At 40.3% G+C, this 17,456-nt stretch overlaps 3 protein-coding genes across 4 annotated transcripts in view; 1 reads left to right on the top strand and 2 right to left on the bottom strand.

Moving 5' to 3' along the window:
• LOC136236181 (uncharacterized) overlaps positions 1–17,456 on the bottom strand; it is a 179,563-nt gene that overhangs the window by 74,082 nt on the left and 88,025 nt on the right. The window lies entirely within an intron of this gene.
• The window catches only part of LOC136236255 (uncharacterized), a 157,619-nt gene that overhangs the window by 106,233 nt on the left and 33,930 nt on the right, over positions 1–17,456 (top strand). Inside the window, exons 6-9 of one of the 2 annotated variants that reach the window (XM_066026385.1) lie at positions 8,408–8,556; positions 13,609–13,682; positions 13,784–13,913; positions 16,578–16,653. The gene's annotated coding sequence lies outside the window, so the exon portion shown is untranslated. Of the gene's footprint in view, positions 1–8,407; positions 8,557–8,655; positions 8,890–13,608; positions 13,683–13,783; positions 13,914–16,577; positions 16,654–17,456 lie in introns of those variants that run through there. The other variant, XM_066026391.1, reaches the window with a different exon arrangement.
• LOC136247695 (uncharacterized) lies at positions 789–12,292 on the bottom strand. Its single transcript, XM_066039523.1, has 4 exons — positions 10,627–12,292; positions 9,528–10,579; positions 850–946; positions 789–802 (listed from the first exon to the last, which is right to left on the bottom strand). Exons 1-4 carry the CDS (start codon positions 12,290–12,292, stop codon positions 789–791), a joined length of 2,829 nt encoding a protein of 942 aa, XP_065895595.1.

The following is a 17,456-nucleotide window of genomic DNA, read 5'->3' as shown; positions in this document are numbered from 1 at the left end:
TATTGTTATACGATATGCCAGTTGTCATATTTATACAAAAACCATATCAAGGCATTAATTTTCTGTATCACCACTTTTAATATTTAGATGCCAAAAAAATTATTTGAAGCACTCATTCTGCTGTGTAGACACCATACTCAGATGGATAATACAGTATTATACTTCCTGTACATTTCTCTACTATCTATAGCAATTGTAGCTGTATGTTAGGACTGACCACACCCTTTCATGATCTAACAACACCAATAATAATTAAGTACTGCCCCTTAACCACACCTCTTTCTGGTAGAGAAGGCATGGAAGGACTACACCTCTTGAAAATATCATGTACGCTAGCCCACTTGAGATACTCTAATAAAGCAGTCACCCTAATATCACAACAAAATTAAACAATGGGGATCCTAGTGATGAAAACTATTGAAAGGAAGGTATGAATACAAAAATTACCTGTGACAAAAGCCTTACTGTACTTTGGCATTAGGTAAAATAATTGTTACATGCCAAGTTAGGGATCAGTTTCCTAGTAATACCATTATTCATATAGTGTACGTATCTACTTAAATCCCTACTTTATTGTACCTTTTCTAAAATTCTCTGGTTTTCAGTGCATACTCCCACCAGACTCCCATTTAATCAGCCGGGTGTCAGTATTAATCCTCAAATTTCATGTTGGTTGCAGCCATACAAAGAAATGGAGCCCACTGGAAAATCCGCCAACAAAAGGTGAACAGACATTTTTCAAATATTTATAAGGTACGTACCTCAATGGCCACAAACAAAAGAAATTGTTAGTGACAATAGTCTGTACAAACACACATATATGCATACACACAACAAACACACACACACCTTGACTGATCACTGATGCACACATAATTTTGTCTCCATTAAGTCGGTCATGTCTCATTTCCATCACATTCCAGTCAAACACAAATAGTACACACACCTACAAACAACATTGTAAACACAACATGATGTAACAATTACACAACAGTAAGACAATTACTAAGACAATTACTGTTTTGAGTAGATACTACAGAATTATTTCAGAGCTGGATTTCAGAAGCACTTCAGTTGCGGCGCTACTACAAGAAGTATATGCTGGCTAGATATCCGCAACTTCGTGATTGGGATTTTTATCTATGATAATAGACACCGTCTATTATCTATGGCGACACTGTGCGTGAATAAATCCTCGACCATGTATGGTGCAGAAATCCTGGTGCGTCTCTTATTGAAGTCTTAGCTGTGATGGAACGCAGACCATGTTTAGCCTCACTTCGTTGAGTTAAGTACACCAGCCATTCTCCACTTTTAAATTAGATCGCAGGCAGGGGTAGAATGTGTTTATCTGTACGCACCAGCGTTGACCGGTGAGAAAACCTGGAGACGGTAATCGTATGGATCACGTGATGAGTAGAGGAGATATTAATGAAGACTGCCCCGTGGTGAAGGGGACAAGACTGGAAATGAGGTTATTTGTCTAGTCAATGCAGTGCAATGGCTCAATGGATTTGAAGTATAATAAAGGTACAGTATATGGTACGTACAAACCTACACAATACACACTATCATGTGTATAACTATCTGCTCTACAGTTCATAACCTATACACGGGGTAGATCTAACAAACTCCTCAGCAGGGTCCACTACCACTGATAATTAGTTTAGAGTAGATGGGATCCTGTAGTGTTGAGCATATTATGTACACTAACACAACACTTAGTATTTGTGACCCGCTAAGTAAAAACTGGGCGTTTTCTCAAAAATCTATTTTGCCATAGAATTACACTGGGTATAAATATGTGTGCTCCATGAAAATTTATGCATGCTTTAACTGCATTCGTATGCACTGAAATTAAGCTCAAGTCAGTAAAACCTATATACCACTGGATTCGCCTGTTTATGGAGAGTAAGATAATCTTTATTTCGTGTTTGTACATCGAAGAATACGTGAGGTATGGATGTTTATTTACTATACAGAAAAACAACATTAATGGTTGTCATTTCTTAGTTGGAATGGCCTTTTTCTTTGTCAACACGGAGGAGTACAGGGAGTACTATACCTTGATCGATTTGCCAGTTCATGGTGCACAGATTGAGCCAGGTCCCATCTTCATAGCTTGTTTCAATCATGAATTGTGATTGATTATCTAAGCACCTGTAATTTATTTTCCATATTGTTGCTGTACAAATTGAGTTTATCACGGTTCCAACTGTCAAGCGCTATAACTCCAAGACCATTCATCATTAAAGGCTGAAACTTTGGCTGTCCACTCTTTTGTTACTATAGATTACAGAGATGTGGAATTTGAGGAATGTGCAAAAATGGCCGGTTTTTGCTCAGCAGGTCACATTAATGTACACACACAATACATGACCTGTTTTCCCTGACCAAGTCACTTGTAATTACTTTAATTGTTTCATTTTGTTTAGTAGTCCTTTTACCTGATGAAGAAATGATCATTAGAACATTATTTAGGGTCTTGTAATAACCAATGGTATATATACATTTCAAAGAGGTGACACTCAGGCACTCACTGTTGGTTGATCTGCATCAAAGTCAAAGGCCGAGTCATTGGTCAAGGGTAAAGAATTTTTGACCAACAATCAAAAAGTACTAAAATATCATCGCTTAGTCACTGGTCAAAGATTGAAAATGACTTTTAGTCACAGGTCAAAGTGAAGTTTCAGCAGGTCAAGACTTTGACCGTGGTTGCAGATCTAACCTACAGTGTGTACCTACGTTACACCACTTTGCATTTGCTGAGAGACATTGAACTGGTCAAACTTGTACTGTAATGTATCCAGTTGGTCCTGTCCATTCCCTTAGTTCTCCATTACATTTATGTACACGTAGGTGACCTCTCTGGTTTGACTATTAAATATTAAAATGAAGCTTTCAATCACTAAAAGTGATTACATAAAGTATGTAGCATACCACACGTGGAGGGTTCTCCATTTCTATTAGAGGCACATACAGCTAACTATAATCTAGTTCTTTAACGGCACGACTTCATAATTAATTGCTTGAACTCTCGTTACACTTAATATAGTTTTTTTTCCAAATACACAGCCTTAATTCCTGTTTGAAAGTGTGTGTATTGGAAAGTATTTCTCTTGGTTAACTGTAACAATGTATTTGTTATTATTTAAAACCAATTGCAAAGAGCCTGCAAAGCTAGAGTAAATGCGTAAACCACTGAAAGGCTATAGGTGATGCCACATCATTTCTTTGTTACATGATAGTGTAAAACTTATATCAGTGTGTGCTATTTTACAAAAGAAGGACAGACAAATACATTAGCAGTGTCAATAGTGTGCACAGTGTTTGCATCGCATCGCTAGCAGCAGACAAATTGTTTTCAATAACAAACTACACTGAGGACTTGTGTGAGTAATGTGCAAGTTTTATGTCTCATGGTGAATGGTGTTGATTTCTAAACACTTTTGTGGTTAGGTGTGGCTATAAAAGGCAAGAAAAACAAAACAAAACAAAAAACTGGAGTCCTGTAGTCCATTCCAGTGAATGGATGTACTCCTGTAATACCATCATTCATCTCTTGTTTCACTACTATAGATCCCTACTTCATTTTTAAATCAACAGCTTATAATAAACTTTTTTTGGGTTTTTTGTTGTAGCACAGCTATCTACAGTGTAACTTGTGACTGTTCTATTTCATACATGACTGTTATAATATTATTAGAGTGACTACTGTATTAGAGGAATCTCGCAACCAAGGGGTTTGCAGCTAGCCAGACCAATAAGGGTTGAGATCATCTTGTTTATTGTGAAGTAAATAGTAGACTGTTAAGAGATGTGGTCTCTGTACTCTATCGCTATTAGTCCACCTGAATCTTAATTTGATAGGTGTGGTCACGAACCTATCTCAAACGGGGGGAAACGCAATAACGTGACGTCACAAAATACGTACACTTCTATTGGAATTCCGTGTAGTACGTCACGAACATACTCGTTACGCTTGCTGCGCTTGTATCAAAGAGAAACAAATTGTTGTAACGACAGAATTTTGTAACCAACGACTGTGAAACTTCGCTACAGTGAACTCAAGTAAGTAATCGAGGGAAATAGGATGGTACCAACCCTCAAAGAAGTTATACGAAAAATTAAAGGAGATTGAAAGTGAAAAAAACGGCCCAAAAATTACTTTAAACCACTTTACTTTCTTCGTAAATATATTCTATCCTTTTAACTGTGATAAACCTATTCCTTACCATTTAACAGAGGGAACCAGAGGAAATATCGGAGCAAAACAGGAACTGTTGCTTGAAGAAACGACCAAGTATCTTCCATTTTTAACCAAAAGTTTAAACCACCTTGCAGTACAACGCAACGGTAAAAGACTGTGTTGGTGACACGCCTAGCTTACCACAAGATTCGAAAGTGGAACCGGCTATAAAAGAAGCGGTATGGACGAGGCATGAAGGTACGATGAGCGAAAGTGTGACAGCGTATAACAATCACGGTTAATGCGATACGCTTTGTTACAAAATCTACGGTCTGAATTCTCTCGCCAAAATCTCTCACATAGGCCTAAATACTTACTGTAGTCTGTTGGATTACTATTTACGCTGCTTAGAACACTAATTCTCACAAAACTGTCTTGTCCTTTCAAGTTACGCGTAACGGAAATCAAACCAGAAATCGCTTGCGTTTCCTATCCCTTTACTCTATTATCTATGCTATTATCTATGGTGTCGCATTTCGTCTACACCTTTTAAAAAGTAGAGGCGCTAACTTATATGAGGTGCGCCTAAAGTATTAAGAGAGCGCAGCTGCAGCTGCCGCATGATCATGCCAGCATAGATAATAGACACCCCATACTATTATCTATGATGCCAGGATTCTACCAACATTTGAAATTGAGACGTGGCAACGGAGGAAGGAGAACAGAAGCCATTTCGAAGTTTTTGAAATTACTTTGACTATTTTGATTGGTCGAAGCTTTCTTAAGACTTTTTCGTACCTCGGACTTTTTTAAACGTTAGAGTGGAAAAGAACGCTCGGTAAGAATCATTTGTACGAATCCCTTGGTAATTCACATTTCTTGTTAATGTTCTCCAATATCTTGTCAACATGAGAAGCTGTGGGAAGAGCCCGAGTAGAGGAGGAGGTAATGGTATATATACTTGCTTAGACTGCAAGCTGTCTGTGGATCTAGTCACCACCTGGTCTGGGATTTTTTTCTGCATTTAGCGTAGTTTCAGGTTCATGTTTCTGACTGTGCCACAGGCTAATTTGTTGCCTCCCTACAGATCCCTAGAGGGATAGTTGAACAATGTATGAGAGGGAGAGTGGCAAAAAAGACATTGTTAAGCTCAAAGACATGTACATGAAGGTGACTAATTATATGTACAGTGAATATGTTGTATAATTGTACATATATACCAGTGGTCTTTCAATGATGGTAGGGTACACCTCACATGTAGTGGAGCCCCGGACACCCCTAAATTGTGGAAAATCTGATCATAATGGACAGTTGTCCAGGTTCCAAATTAACAGTACTAGTAGTTTGTACACCCCTTAACTAAGGACACCTCTTTATAAAGGTCAAATAAATTCCCCAGTGGTGTCCATCTTAGAGGCTTCCACGTACACTGTGATTAACAGATGTTGATACAGTTAGCCTTGTGCCTCTAGCCTACGATGTTATTGTATGGCTAGTAGTAGTTTAATAGTTGGACTTGTAGTTAGCTAGTGTTCTCCAGGGGAGTAGCTAGCCAGAAGGTGATGGAGGGGCATGCCCCCACGAAACGCTCAAAATCATTCATGATTGCAAAAAAGGCTAATGACCCAATGGTGGGCTAGCCAACATACGGTGTTCTATTATTACAGCTTACACAACTAGCTACGTAACTATTTCAGTACTGATTGCTTATCACTTATCAATGATTCAAGGGAGGTATATTCGTCGAGCATCATCACACGTGCCACAGCTGCACTCCAACAAATTCATCCACGGTCCAGTAGAGCTATATTGTTAACATTTTAGTGCAAATACAAATTACTTTATGTTAGCCACAACTTGTGCTGCAGTCCTAGTACACTGCTGACAGGATGACGTGTTCACTCACTCGGTGGAATTCAAATGCCACGTATTGCATGAAATCCTATCTGTCTTTCTTGCTAGCAGAACTTGTAAGCTTGTGACTGATCCGCCTAACTGACTAAGCAAAAAAAAAAACAGACCAGTGTGATCGACTCGAGAAAATAAACTTAGTACATTTAGCACTTTATCATCTCGTAAGAAGTAGGTTCATAGTGGTTGCAACTCCTGCCGCGACTAGGTCACTTAGAGCCGGTCACTCTAGATTCGAAAATGCCCTATCACGTGAGTAATCTAGGCTAAATAGTGTGTCTCTAATATTTTCATTCAGTGGATTCACGAGCGAGTTGAATGTTGTGTGTAGTCTCGCGTAGCCAGACCCTTTTCTTTCTTTTGTGTGGTGGTGGGAAAGAAAAGGGTCTGGTGAATATAGTATAGTATCGTCGTTGGGCTATCCCGAGATTGTGGGAATTCTACTGCGCAGCTTCCGGATTGCTTGTGGGTGCAAATGACGTGATCTTCCGCATTTGCATCCTGTTGCCATAGATATTTCAGTAGTAGCTATGGTAACAGGATGCAAATCACGCAAATATTAGCAAATTACATCATTCGGGCCAATCAACAATCCGGAAGCTGCGCAGTAGAATCCCCACAATGTCGGGATAGCCCAACGACGATGCTATACTATGTTCACCAGACCCTTTTCTTTCCCCGCCCCCACACAAAATAAAGAAAAGAGTCTGGCTATGCTAGACTATGTTGTGAGTGCACATTCACTAGCAACCCCTGGTGATACTGTGTAGTAGCACACATAATTTATAGTCAATTGCGTGTCAGTTTAATACTGGTAAGCTTGTGACGGAGTTTTTTTAACACAGTACAGTGATGGGGGGGGGGGGGGAAATGCCTCCCCTGCCCCCCCTTGGCTACGCCTCTGGTGTTCCCACTCAATTAATGGTTAGTTTGTCATTGTTTACACAATCTGTGTGGACACAAGAACATCATCACAAGAAACTACTTGTGTATGACTAATAGCTCTGGTTATAGTCTCATGTGCCCAGACAGCTTCAAAATTTTCATTATAAATACAAATTATTTTATGGTGATTTTGCATGCACAACTTCAGAGTTATGGACTCTTACAATTACATATCTGAATACTAGATGGCCACCAGGTGGTTCAGATACTGATGTTCCATGTACTATACATGACTTGGGATGTTCCATTTGTGTTATGTTTACAATCTGTATACATAATGTAAGCTACATGCAACAGTTGTCAAAAGCACACATGCTACTGTAATGTTGGCTGTAAATAGGTTGAGAACACCTCATGTATATGTTGCTACTGTACTTACAATATATCATTGTATTTACATGTACTGCTGTGTATAAATAGATGCTACATTTGTGTTTTTGTACCTGAATGTGTCTGAGTTTATACACACTGTATGTATGTACATTGGTATAGTATGTAAGTGTGTAGTGTGCAATTATTTATGTGTTTACTTTGCCTTGTTTCACACATTCAGGATGATACAGTATCATTTTAAAGGGTTTTCACTGAGAGAGGAATCCAAGACACTTACTCCAGAAAGTCTGTTTCAATGAGGGATAAAGCTGAGTCCAGCAGTGCATCATCAAGCATGCATGGCATCTCGAGAAGCAGAAAAAGCTCAAATTACTGCACCAGTGTTATATTCCTCATCAAAGGATTCAAAAAGGCACACCACAGGTAGTAGTATCTCATCTTCTAAGGAAGAAAATACTGCTAAGAGAAGTGAGGACTCTGAATTTCCTAAGAAAAAGCTAAAATATGGGTGTGTGTGTAGTATATGAATGTTTGTGCATGTGTGTCAGCAAAAGAACAAGCATATTTGACGTACGACAAAGTACGTAGTAGGGGCTGAAACAATGGATTTTTAGTATTCAAGTACTCTCTAGAGTTAACAATCGAGTACTCACGAACACTAGCTACAGGGTACGTACTTGCAGTCATATCCATTTGACATGTTTTGTACCAACCTTAAACAGTTAACAACTTCTCAGGTAACAACAATGATACACACACTGTATTTAGAGTACTGATGTTAGTGTCAGGAAAACCTGACAAAAAAAATTATACCAATCAAACTCTACAGCCTTCATTGTGTCACTCCTGATGCCAAATACATCATGTGAGCTGGGTCATGTGATGTTTATGAGTACTCAAGTACGAATTTTACTATCCGAGTACCACAATCAATAACAGGTACTCACCTAGTATTAGTATTTGTTTCAGCCCTAGTGCATGGTTGGGCAAGGGTCAGGTTTAGACTATCAGTATTTCTTTCACTTCCAGAGTCATCTCCTAAAGATGATGATATCAGTACAATACTGTCTGGAGTGACATGGCTTCAAGAACCCAAACAGGAGTGAACTGAGGGACAAGGCTACTGAACTGGGAGCACACTACAAACCTTACTGGGGACCATCATGTACACATCTCATGTGAGTACTGTAGTCGTGTATACACATATAACAGATAAATGTTTAGAATAAATACTTCACTTATTCCATTATTCCAATATTCTTATTCTGTCTTTTTAGACTCCCTCTCCAGTGTAGATCAAAGCTGAAAACAATACAATGAACTCAAAATTTACTACATATATACATGTGTGAAGTACACAAATCATATTCCAAACATCTCTTAAACATTGACAGACCACTCAATGATGTAGACACCATATGACACATTTGCTGAATAAACACTTCTTGTATTAAGTGTTCTGTAGCTTTCATCATTTGTTGTAGCAGCTAATGTGTTTATTATTAAATGGTCATACTCCTTCATAATATGGAACAACTCATGTACTATTTTACGAATGGCTCAAGGCACGAAGTGCCTGCATGCTATTTGGAATTACATGAGGAAGGTGAAGTTGAAATATCAACATGTATTTGGCACAAATACAAGGATATGACAGCCATTTTGAAGAAAAGTACACGTGACAAAATAATAAAAAGTGACGTAACGTGACTGATCCCCTATAAAAAGGGCCACGTTGTCAAGTCTCATCAGCTTCTTTGTAGTTCTTTGGTTGAGATCTTGCACAGCACGGTGACCTACTCAGCATCAATTTTCTGCTGGCAGTTGTGCAGGTGTTATAATTAACCTAGGAGAAACACATCAACTAAAACATAAGACAGGGTGAGGTGGGAGGGACATGTTGATATTTCACCTTCCTCATGTAATTCCAAATAGCATGCAGGCACTTCGTGCCTTGAGCCATTCGTAAATTACATTTCAGAAGGCTCCGTTTCATATCAACATGTATGGTTTGAAGCACCTAGGGATGCCAAAACACTTGTGCCAAACTTAGTTTTGTCATCCCCATCCAAATTCCTATGATAAAACTTCTGGAAAGTGCCCTCTGAGGACCAGTCCGCAGCCTCTAGTATCTGCTTAGTTGTAACACCTGCTCCAGCTGCTTTAGAGCAGGCAGCTCCATGTACAGTACAGAGTGTGACTTGAAGATGCTAATATCTATTCCAGCATCCTTCATGGTCTCCTTGAGCCAACTAGCAATTGTAGAGGAGGTCACTGAGTTGTGCTTCCCAATCCAAGAGAGAAACAAACAAGGTTTTGGTGTAGATGATTGAAAATCTCTAAATTCCTTGGTACGCTCTTCATAGGCCTTTAGTGTCACCACTGGGCATAATATAGGGTCATCCTTGAAGCATGGAAAGAAAAAATCTGGTATGTGCTTAGATGACCTGTTCTGCTTTGCTAAATGAGTTGGTCGGAATGTCACCCCATCTGACCGATAAGACCTCCATTGAATATTCAGGTTGGATAGGTCACTTGATCGAGAAAGTCTAGTCAAGGCTAACAACATCACAGTCTTAAGTGTTAGTTGCCTAAAGGTCAGTCCCTCGTTGTTACCCAAACTCTTGAGGTAGTTAATTACTGTACCTACATCCCAAAAGGATGAATATCTAGGCATGGGTGGTGTTTGATGAAAAGCACCCTTCAACAGCCTCGCAACTGCAGGATGTGATCCTACACTGACTCCATCCACTGCTTCATGCACTGAAGATATTGCTGAGCGGTAACAATTAAGAGACTGATACTGGTAGCCTTGAGAGGAAAGGTCAGCAAGGAAGTTCACGACATCTGCTATAGGTCCCGAAAGGGGATTTCTACCCCGCTTGTTACACCAGCTAGCCCACTTAGCAAAGGAGGAACCATAGTTGGAATTGGTCTTGTGTCTCCACGACGCGAGCATAAGGCTCGAAGCCTCCGAAGAAAAACCCTGTGATGAGTAGGATTGCCTGAGATAGGCCAGGCAATCAGTTGGGGCACACCCTGTTTCATTAGAAACTCCTGACCCATTGGCATCACTACCAAATCTGGCCATGTCGGTAGAAGTAGAGGGTAATCCTCCAGGAGTTCCAGTATGACTGGAAACCACGATTGAGTCTTCCAGAAGGGAGTTATCAGCACTACTCGTGCTAATTGCATCTTCACCTTGGAGAGACAACGATGGATCAAACACCACAGTGGATTGGCATAACCCCGCTGTTGTGACCAAACTTGCATGAAGGCATCTGTCGCTGTAGCTTCTGGGTCGGCTCTCCAGCTGTAAAACTGGGGAAGCTGTTTGGTCAGGCGAGAAGCAAACAAGTCCACCTCCAGGGGCCCCATCGTTTCCTTGATTCTCTGAAATATGTCTGGATTGAGCATCCAGTCGCAACGATCTTGGATTGAACGTGACTCCTGATCCGCTATTACATTGAGGTGACCAGGCAGGTGCTCCGCTGTGAGCGAGATGTTCCTTGCAATGCACCAATTCCAAATTGTGATTGCTAACTGGCACAGAAAGTTGGAGGCAGTGCCTCCCTTGTGATTGATGTATGTCACTGCCGTCACGTTGTCCAAGCGGAAGAGTACCACTACACCTGTCCAGGTCTTCCCAAATGCTTGCAGGGCTAGGAACGCTGCTAACAGCTCCAGGTAATTGATGTGATGTTCCTGTTCCTGTACTGACCAAATGCCTCCTGTCCGGGTCTGGCCATTCAGTACGGCACCCCAGCCCTGGTTGGATGCATCGGACTCTATTGTCACAGATGGGGCTGGTAGGGCAACAGGGGTTGACAGGAATTTCCTGTCTAGGGATATCCACCATGATAGATCGGATTTGCTCATTGGATCCAGCTGCACTACAGAATTGAATTTGCTGGTCACCCCTTCCTGCACTTGATCCTCTGGATGCACAGAGTTCATCAGGAATTGCAGTGCTCTGTAATGAAGGGGGGCTGTTGGGAGGGCTCGCATAGTAGCTGTTGCTTTGCCCACAAATTGGGCTACCTCTCTTACTGACACTGATGTCTTCACCATTAATCTGCGAGCATCTTGTTGGATCTTCCTTATTTTCTCTTGGGGAATTGATAATGTCATGGACTGGGTGTGTATCTCGAACCCAAGAAATTCCAGTCTCTGGGTGGGTTCTAGTAGGGATTTTTTGTGATTGATTATCAATCCCAAACATTCGAACAGCTGGCAAATCGATGGAATCATCTGCTGTATCTGGACTTTGTCTTGATGTAAGATCAACAGATCGTCCAGATATATTATTAAGCGACAACCAACCTGCCTTAGAAACCCTACTACTGGTTTCATTAACTTTGTGAATACCCTCGGTGCAGATGACAGGCCAAATGGTAGGCAGGTGAATTTGTAATATTTCTCTTCCCAGAGGAAGGTGAGAAGTGGTTGATGGTCTGGATGGATTGGGACTTGGAGGTATGCATCCTTCAGATCCATTTTGGCCATCCACTCCCCTGGCTGGAGAAGATCTGGGAGGAGGTGAAGACCCTCCATCTTGAAGTGCTCTTGTCTCACAAACTGATTGAGGCCCTTCAGATTTATTACTGGCCTCTGACCCCCATCCTTCTTCTCCACAAGAAATATCTGGGACACATAGTTGTCTGGAGAGAGCTGAGTCTCTACAATTGCCCCTTTGGATAGCAACTCTGTGACCTCTGTTGTTATTAAGGTTGCATTCTCTGTTGAGGTTTGTATTTGATGTGGCATGTGGGTCTGGCTTGGTGCATTTATCAAGTCTAGTTGGTAACCAGCCACAGTTTGGAGGACCCATTGATCTTGAGTCAGCACTTCCCAGTTTGTTAGGAAGTGTGACACTTGCCCAGCCACCTTTGGGCCGCTTATTAACAGGTTCATGTTGTTTATGAGAGCCTGTATGTGATGTGCTTGTGAACCCTGCAATTGAATATTGGTCACAGGATTTAATGAATGATTTACAACATGTGTTAAATCATGCGCACAACTGACTGTTAATTGTCATTTCTTTTGTTTCATGGCAGATTTGCTGCTGCTGGGTTGCCATCTCCTTTGTTTGTAGTGGCCGCTGTTGTAGTGGGAGCCACCCCCGCGGCCCTTGAACTTTTGGGGGTGACCCTTCTGAAAATCCCGTCGAGATTGCTTGTCAGTGTTCAGCGTCTTTGTCAGTGCTGCTGCAGCCTCCAGTCTTTCTTTAGCTAGTGTAGCAAAATTGTCTCCAAACAATAGGGGAGCAGCCTCCTTGAAATCAGCATCCCTCACAAGGCTTTTCAGTCGGGAGTTCATCTGCGTAAGAATGGCTTTCCTCCGGTCTATAGTGTTCTGGGCACTAGCATTTCCTAACAACTGTAAGGATGTTTGTACAGCTGCAATCACCTCAGCTGGTAGCTCTAACTCTTCTGCCCTCTCCAAAACATAGACCAACGGGTTTACCGCGTCTAGCCAGAAGTTCTGTAGACGGCTTGCAGCTCTGTCTGCTCTTTGGGAGGTCGTGGGGATCGTAGCTGCGACCACAGGGTCTAACTTGGGGGCATTTCAACCACCGTGAGTCAGGTACTCCATTTTTCTCGGCGCGCTCCACCCTCTCACTGTTCTTCAACTTGAACGTTGTTTCAATAAAGGCAGCCGCCTCCTCGGACATTTCAACAAGTTTGCCGGATCCGCCGTTTCCACCATTCGCACAAAGGTCCACAAACGGTTCATCCTCCTCTTCATCCCCACTGTGACTGTCAGTTACTTCTGAAACAGTTCTTCTCCTCTTGTTAGGAGGAGCATTGTCGCCGGGTACTATGTCACTGTTTTGCGAACCGGCCGGGTTATCACCACTGTATGTGGCCCCGTTCTTAAGCGTCGCTATTTCAGCCTGCATGGCACTGACGCTGCTGCACAGATTGGCGATGACTTTCTTCGTTTCTTCATCCATAGTCTCCTGTCGAACGTCTTAGCATGTGTAGACTGTCAGAGCCAAATAAAAATGCCGATCAGACTTGACAACGTGGCCCTTTTTATAGGGGATCAGTCACGTTACGTCATTTTTTATTATTTTGTCACATGTACTTTTCTTCAAAATGGCTGTCATATCCTTGTATTTGTGCCAAATACATGTTGATATGAAACGGAGCCTTCCGAAATGTAATGCACATGATCACTAGATTTGTGGTTGTGCATAGATTTATCCTATTCTTCACACATTACAGGATTAAGGCTCATCAGAATATGGAGGAGGATCCTTATGATGGTAGTACTGAAGAGGAGGATGATGATAAGGAAGGTGTGTACTGGTGTATGTTACTAACAACTAGTATAACTGCTTGTGTATAACTCAATTGTGTACATATTTTGTTGTTGTTGATATAGTATGTGTTATTGCAGCTGGTGCTGCTGTATCTGTTATCAAGATTAACAAATGTTCCTGCCAAACTTGTTTATAGCCAGAATCAGTTTATGCTGTATGGTAACATCACTGACTCCTATCATAAGATGTTGATAAGATACATGATGGGTAAGAGTATGATTAGTTATGTTATTTTGGATTTTAAGGAGGCTGTTTTCTCTTTTCAAAGTATGTATGTACTATATACAATAGTTAGATGTCAAGAACCAGGTTCTACAGCTCAGAGCCAGCACTATACCAATAAGTAAACTTCTAAACATTTAACTGAAGTTATTTCAAAAAACCTCAGGAAATGATATTTTATGGCTTGTGTGATCTTTGCACGATACATGAGGACCCCACCCATTAATTAACACGGAACGCTATATGTGAAAGTCCTCTCTCCCTTCTACCCAACCATCTAAAAACCTTACAGGAAAACACATAACTCATGCGCTTTGAAGTGAAGAAAGGCACGTTGTTATTCTTCACTATAGCAGCGAAAGATGGGCACCGCCATCTTGTTATAACCCCGGGTTGCATCATACTGTATATTTTTAAACTCCTTATCACACGAACATTTTTATTCTTAGTAGATCACACCATGATGCTCAGAGTAAAAGTTATCAAAATTAAACAGGTACAATTGTTTTTGATGCGTTTTTGTGTGTTTATATAAGTGATGATAGTTCCTCATACTTGTTCTTATCGCTTCACGTTAAACTTTATTAGAAACGCCTGAGCCTACTCAACAAATTGGTGGTTATTTCAACTTCGTAGCCCTTAGGGTGAAGGAGTTATGGGCCCATTTATAAAAGGCACTCGTAACATATGTTTTTTGGCAATATATTAGCCATTCGGCAATAGACATCAAGAGCATTACATGCACACAAGCATTTCTCAGGTTTACTAAGCAGTAACTATTATTTGTTGTCTATTAATATAAAACACAGACCTCTTCAGCTACATCAGTACAAGGAGCCACAAATTAATAATTTACACTTTACTAATAATAGTAGCTAATCTGATGATTTTAGCCATGACTACATATCTGAAAAATAGGTATAGCACAGTGTTCAGATAAGCACATTATAGAAGAGGCTCAGCTTGGTCTTGTTTTAAAAGCTTTAACCATGGGCATGGAGTATTTTAGTGACTGTTGTATTAGAGTATATCGATCTTTTAGTGAATTTTCATCCCCACCCAGATCTTAACTATGTAAAGGTGGGGCTTAGCTTCACTTTAGTTAACACTCCAGAACAGCCTTCAGTGCCTTACATATAGCCACTCCCTACCTTTCAGACGCCCATGTTGTAGCCCTATATGCAAGCTTAAAACTTTTTTAAAGAGTTGGTAATACTGGAGGAGGTTCATCCTAACCCTTCGAATCTCCCCTGGTTACGTGCCTACTATACCTCCCCTATGTGGCCGGACCTCAGCGTGGCAATTGCTACCCATTTAAATTCCACAGGAGTGTGCTATGGTTTGAAGTACTGGACTACAACTCATTGTTGCTGTTGTTGTGTCTTGACAGCTGCTTGTAAACAAGTATTGTAGTGTTGATTAGTACAAACAAGCCCATTACACCTCCCTCTAATTCAGTGTGGCTGTTACTAGCCATTTAAACACCTGTGCATTACCAATGTTACAGGTACATAATTATCGTGTTTTGTATCACCTCAGAGTGTGGTCTCTATTGGACATGAGCGTGGCGGTACGGGATTAGAGACCATGTTTTCAGGCAATCAAATTTCACTATCAAACTTGTTGTAGTCTAAATATAGGATGTACCACTTGCCATAAAGTGTCCCTTAACAAGTTGATGTTGTGCTACTTCTAAAAACCAGGGACATGCAGCTAGCTAACTCATCTGGAATTAACCATATATAGTATATGCTACTATGAATTAACTATGTATTACTATTTTATTGTTTTAACCAATAGGGTAGTTTTGGGTTGTGCCATAATATTGCTAGCTAATTCTCGTATTTCATTATTCATGAAATTTTAGTAATTTGTTCAATTATGTTGCTATGCACTGCTAAGGAAGCTCTTGTTAAACAAACCGCTTTTACTAACATATTACGCACAGAAGTATCTTCTAAACTGTTTCATAGTTTGACTATCATGTCTTTTCCCACAAATTCTCTTCACAAAGCCTCAAAGCTGCTTTTCATTTTTGTTTGCGTATGTAAGGGATACGTCGCCTTTCAACTTGAAGTGATAGGCTATTCCTGGTAGTGTATGAGGCCTGCACTGTTGTTTTTCAGTTGTTAATCACCTGAAAACTTCAAAGGGAAGGTACTTTACGAAGTCTGAGGAAAGCCGCCACACCCGTATTTCAGTCCATTGAAAAGAAACCACCTCAAAGCAAATTCACCTGTACAGAGGTTTAATGCACACTTTATTTCGCTTTTGTTTCTTACTTAAAAGCTGCTTGTACCTTTATTTAACAATATTTTGCTCACGTGAGTGCGTACGGACAAACATAGATAGGTAGGTAGATAGGTCCACACAAACACTTTTACGAAAAAAATTCAGTAAAGCAGGCATGCGCCCACAGCCGGTCTTCGGCCAGCTGTGGGCACACACCTGGTTTAAAAATTATGTTTGTATTCTAAATTTCATTTACTTTACATTATAATCATATACAATTGTACATGTGGTGACCTGCATCAACTTTACAGGATATGTGTACTGTATGGTGACCTGATGTGTAGTTACATATGCAAATGATATGTGTAACATGTATACAAACAATGACCACATTTTACTAGTGATGTTGTTTGTTAGTGACATAGTGGACTACACGAGTGATGGAGTGACTCACATTGTAACTGAGTCAAAATGGGATGACAACTTTGATGAGGTTTGTTTTCTACAATGTTTTGTTGATTGTTATTGTACTGTTACACATACATGGTCAGGCATACATTGTACTTGTAAATTTTACAATGATGGAGATGTACTGTACATGTACATAAAATTGGTTTCCTTGTAGAGATGTACTAATTTAACTTTTCTTTACTTTACCAATACTGATACGATCTAGGAAATGTACTGATCTACTGATATTGTACTGATGTGACATCTTTTATCTAATATGTAACCAAGCTCCAAATCTAGCAAAAAGTGGCTGTTCTAGACCCAAATTTGGCAGTAAATCTTTTTTACCAAATTTGGCAATAATTCAGATTCCTTATATTGCCAACTTGGGCATTATGTGGGATGTGAATTTTTTTACAAAAATAGAGCAGTGTATTTTCCTTAGCAAGCTAAGGAGAGTGCACAGCTTTGTCATGGAACCCAGGAAGTGCTTCAATCTCTCACAAGTACCTTAGTTATTCCAAAATTGGAAGGTGTCTGGCTGTACTTATACAGTGGTTTGTAACCATTGATTGTGGGTTTAGTTTTCTATTTTTTAGTAAGAAAATGAGTTGTTTTTTTTATTGCCAAGTTTGGCATGCCTACGCACTTCATACCAATAATGGCAACTTTATGTTTACTGCCAATATTGACTATTACAAATAGAGTGACTTTTCACTTGCTACCAAATTTGGAAACCACCTTGGAGAAATCCTATTTATGCTCCTGTTTTTATTCTTTGATCCCTAATCCAAATTGAAAAAGTTTCTAGTTTTTCCTTCTACTTGTTTGTTTACTTTTCCAATA

This window comes from Dysidea avara, chromosome 1 (genome assembly GCF_963678975.1).
Source record: "Dysidea avara chromosome 1, odDysAvar1.4, whole genome shotgun sequence".
Lineage (NCBI taxonomy): Eukaryota > Metazoa > Porifera > Demospongiae > Dictyoceratida > Dysideidae > Dysidea > Dysidea avara.
Note: the sequence above shows the minus strand (reverse complement) of the source record. Positions and strands in the feature narration are given on the sequence as shown.

Coding starts and splice junctions, on each gene's coding strand:
- LOC136247695 (XM_066039523.1), bottom strand. CDS start 12,292: ATGAACCTGTTAATAAGCGGCCCAAAGGTGGCTGGGCAAGTGTCACAC. Junction 10,580..10,626: donor AGTTTGGTCACAACAGCGGG/GTTATGCCAATC, acceptor TGTCTCTCCAAG/GTGAAGATGCAATTAGCACG. Junction 947..9,527: donor CTCTAAAGCAGCTGGAGCAG/GTGTTACAACTA, acceptor TGTTGTTTGTAG/GTGTGTGTACTATTTGTGTT.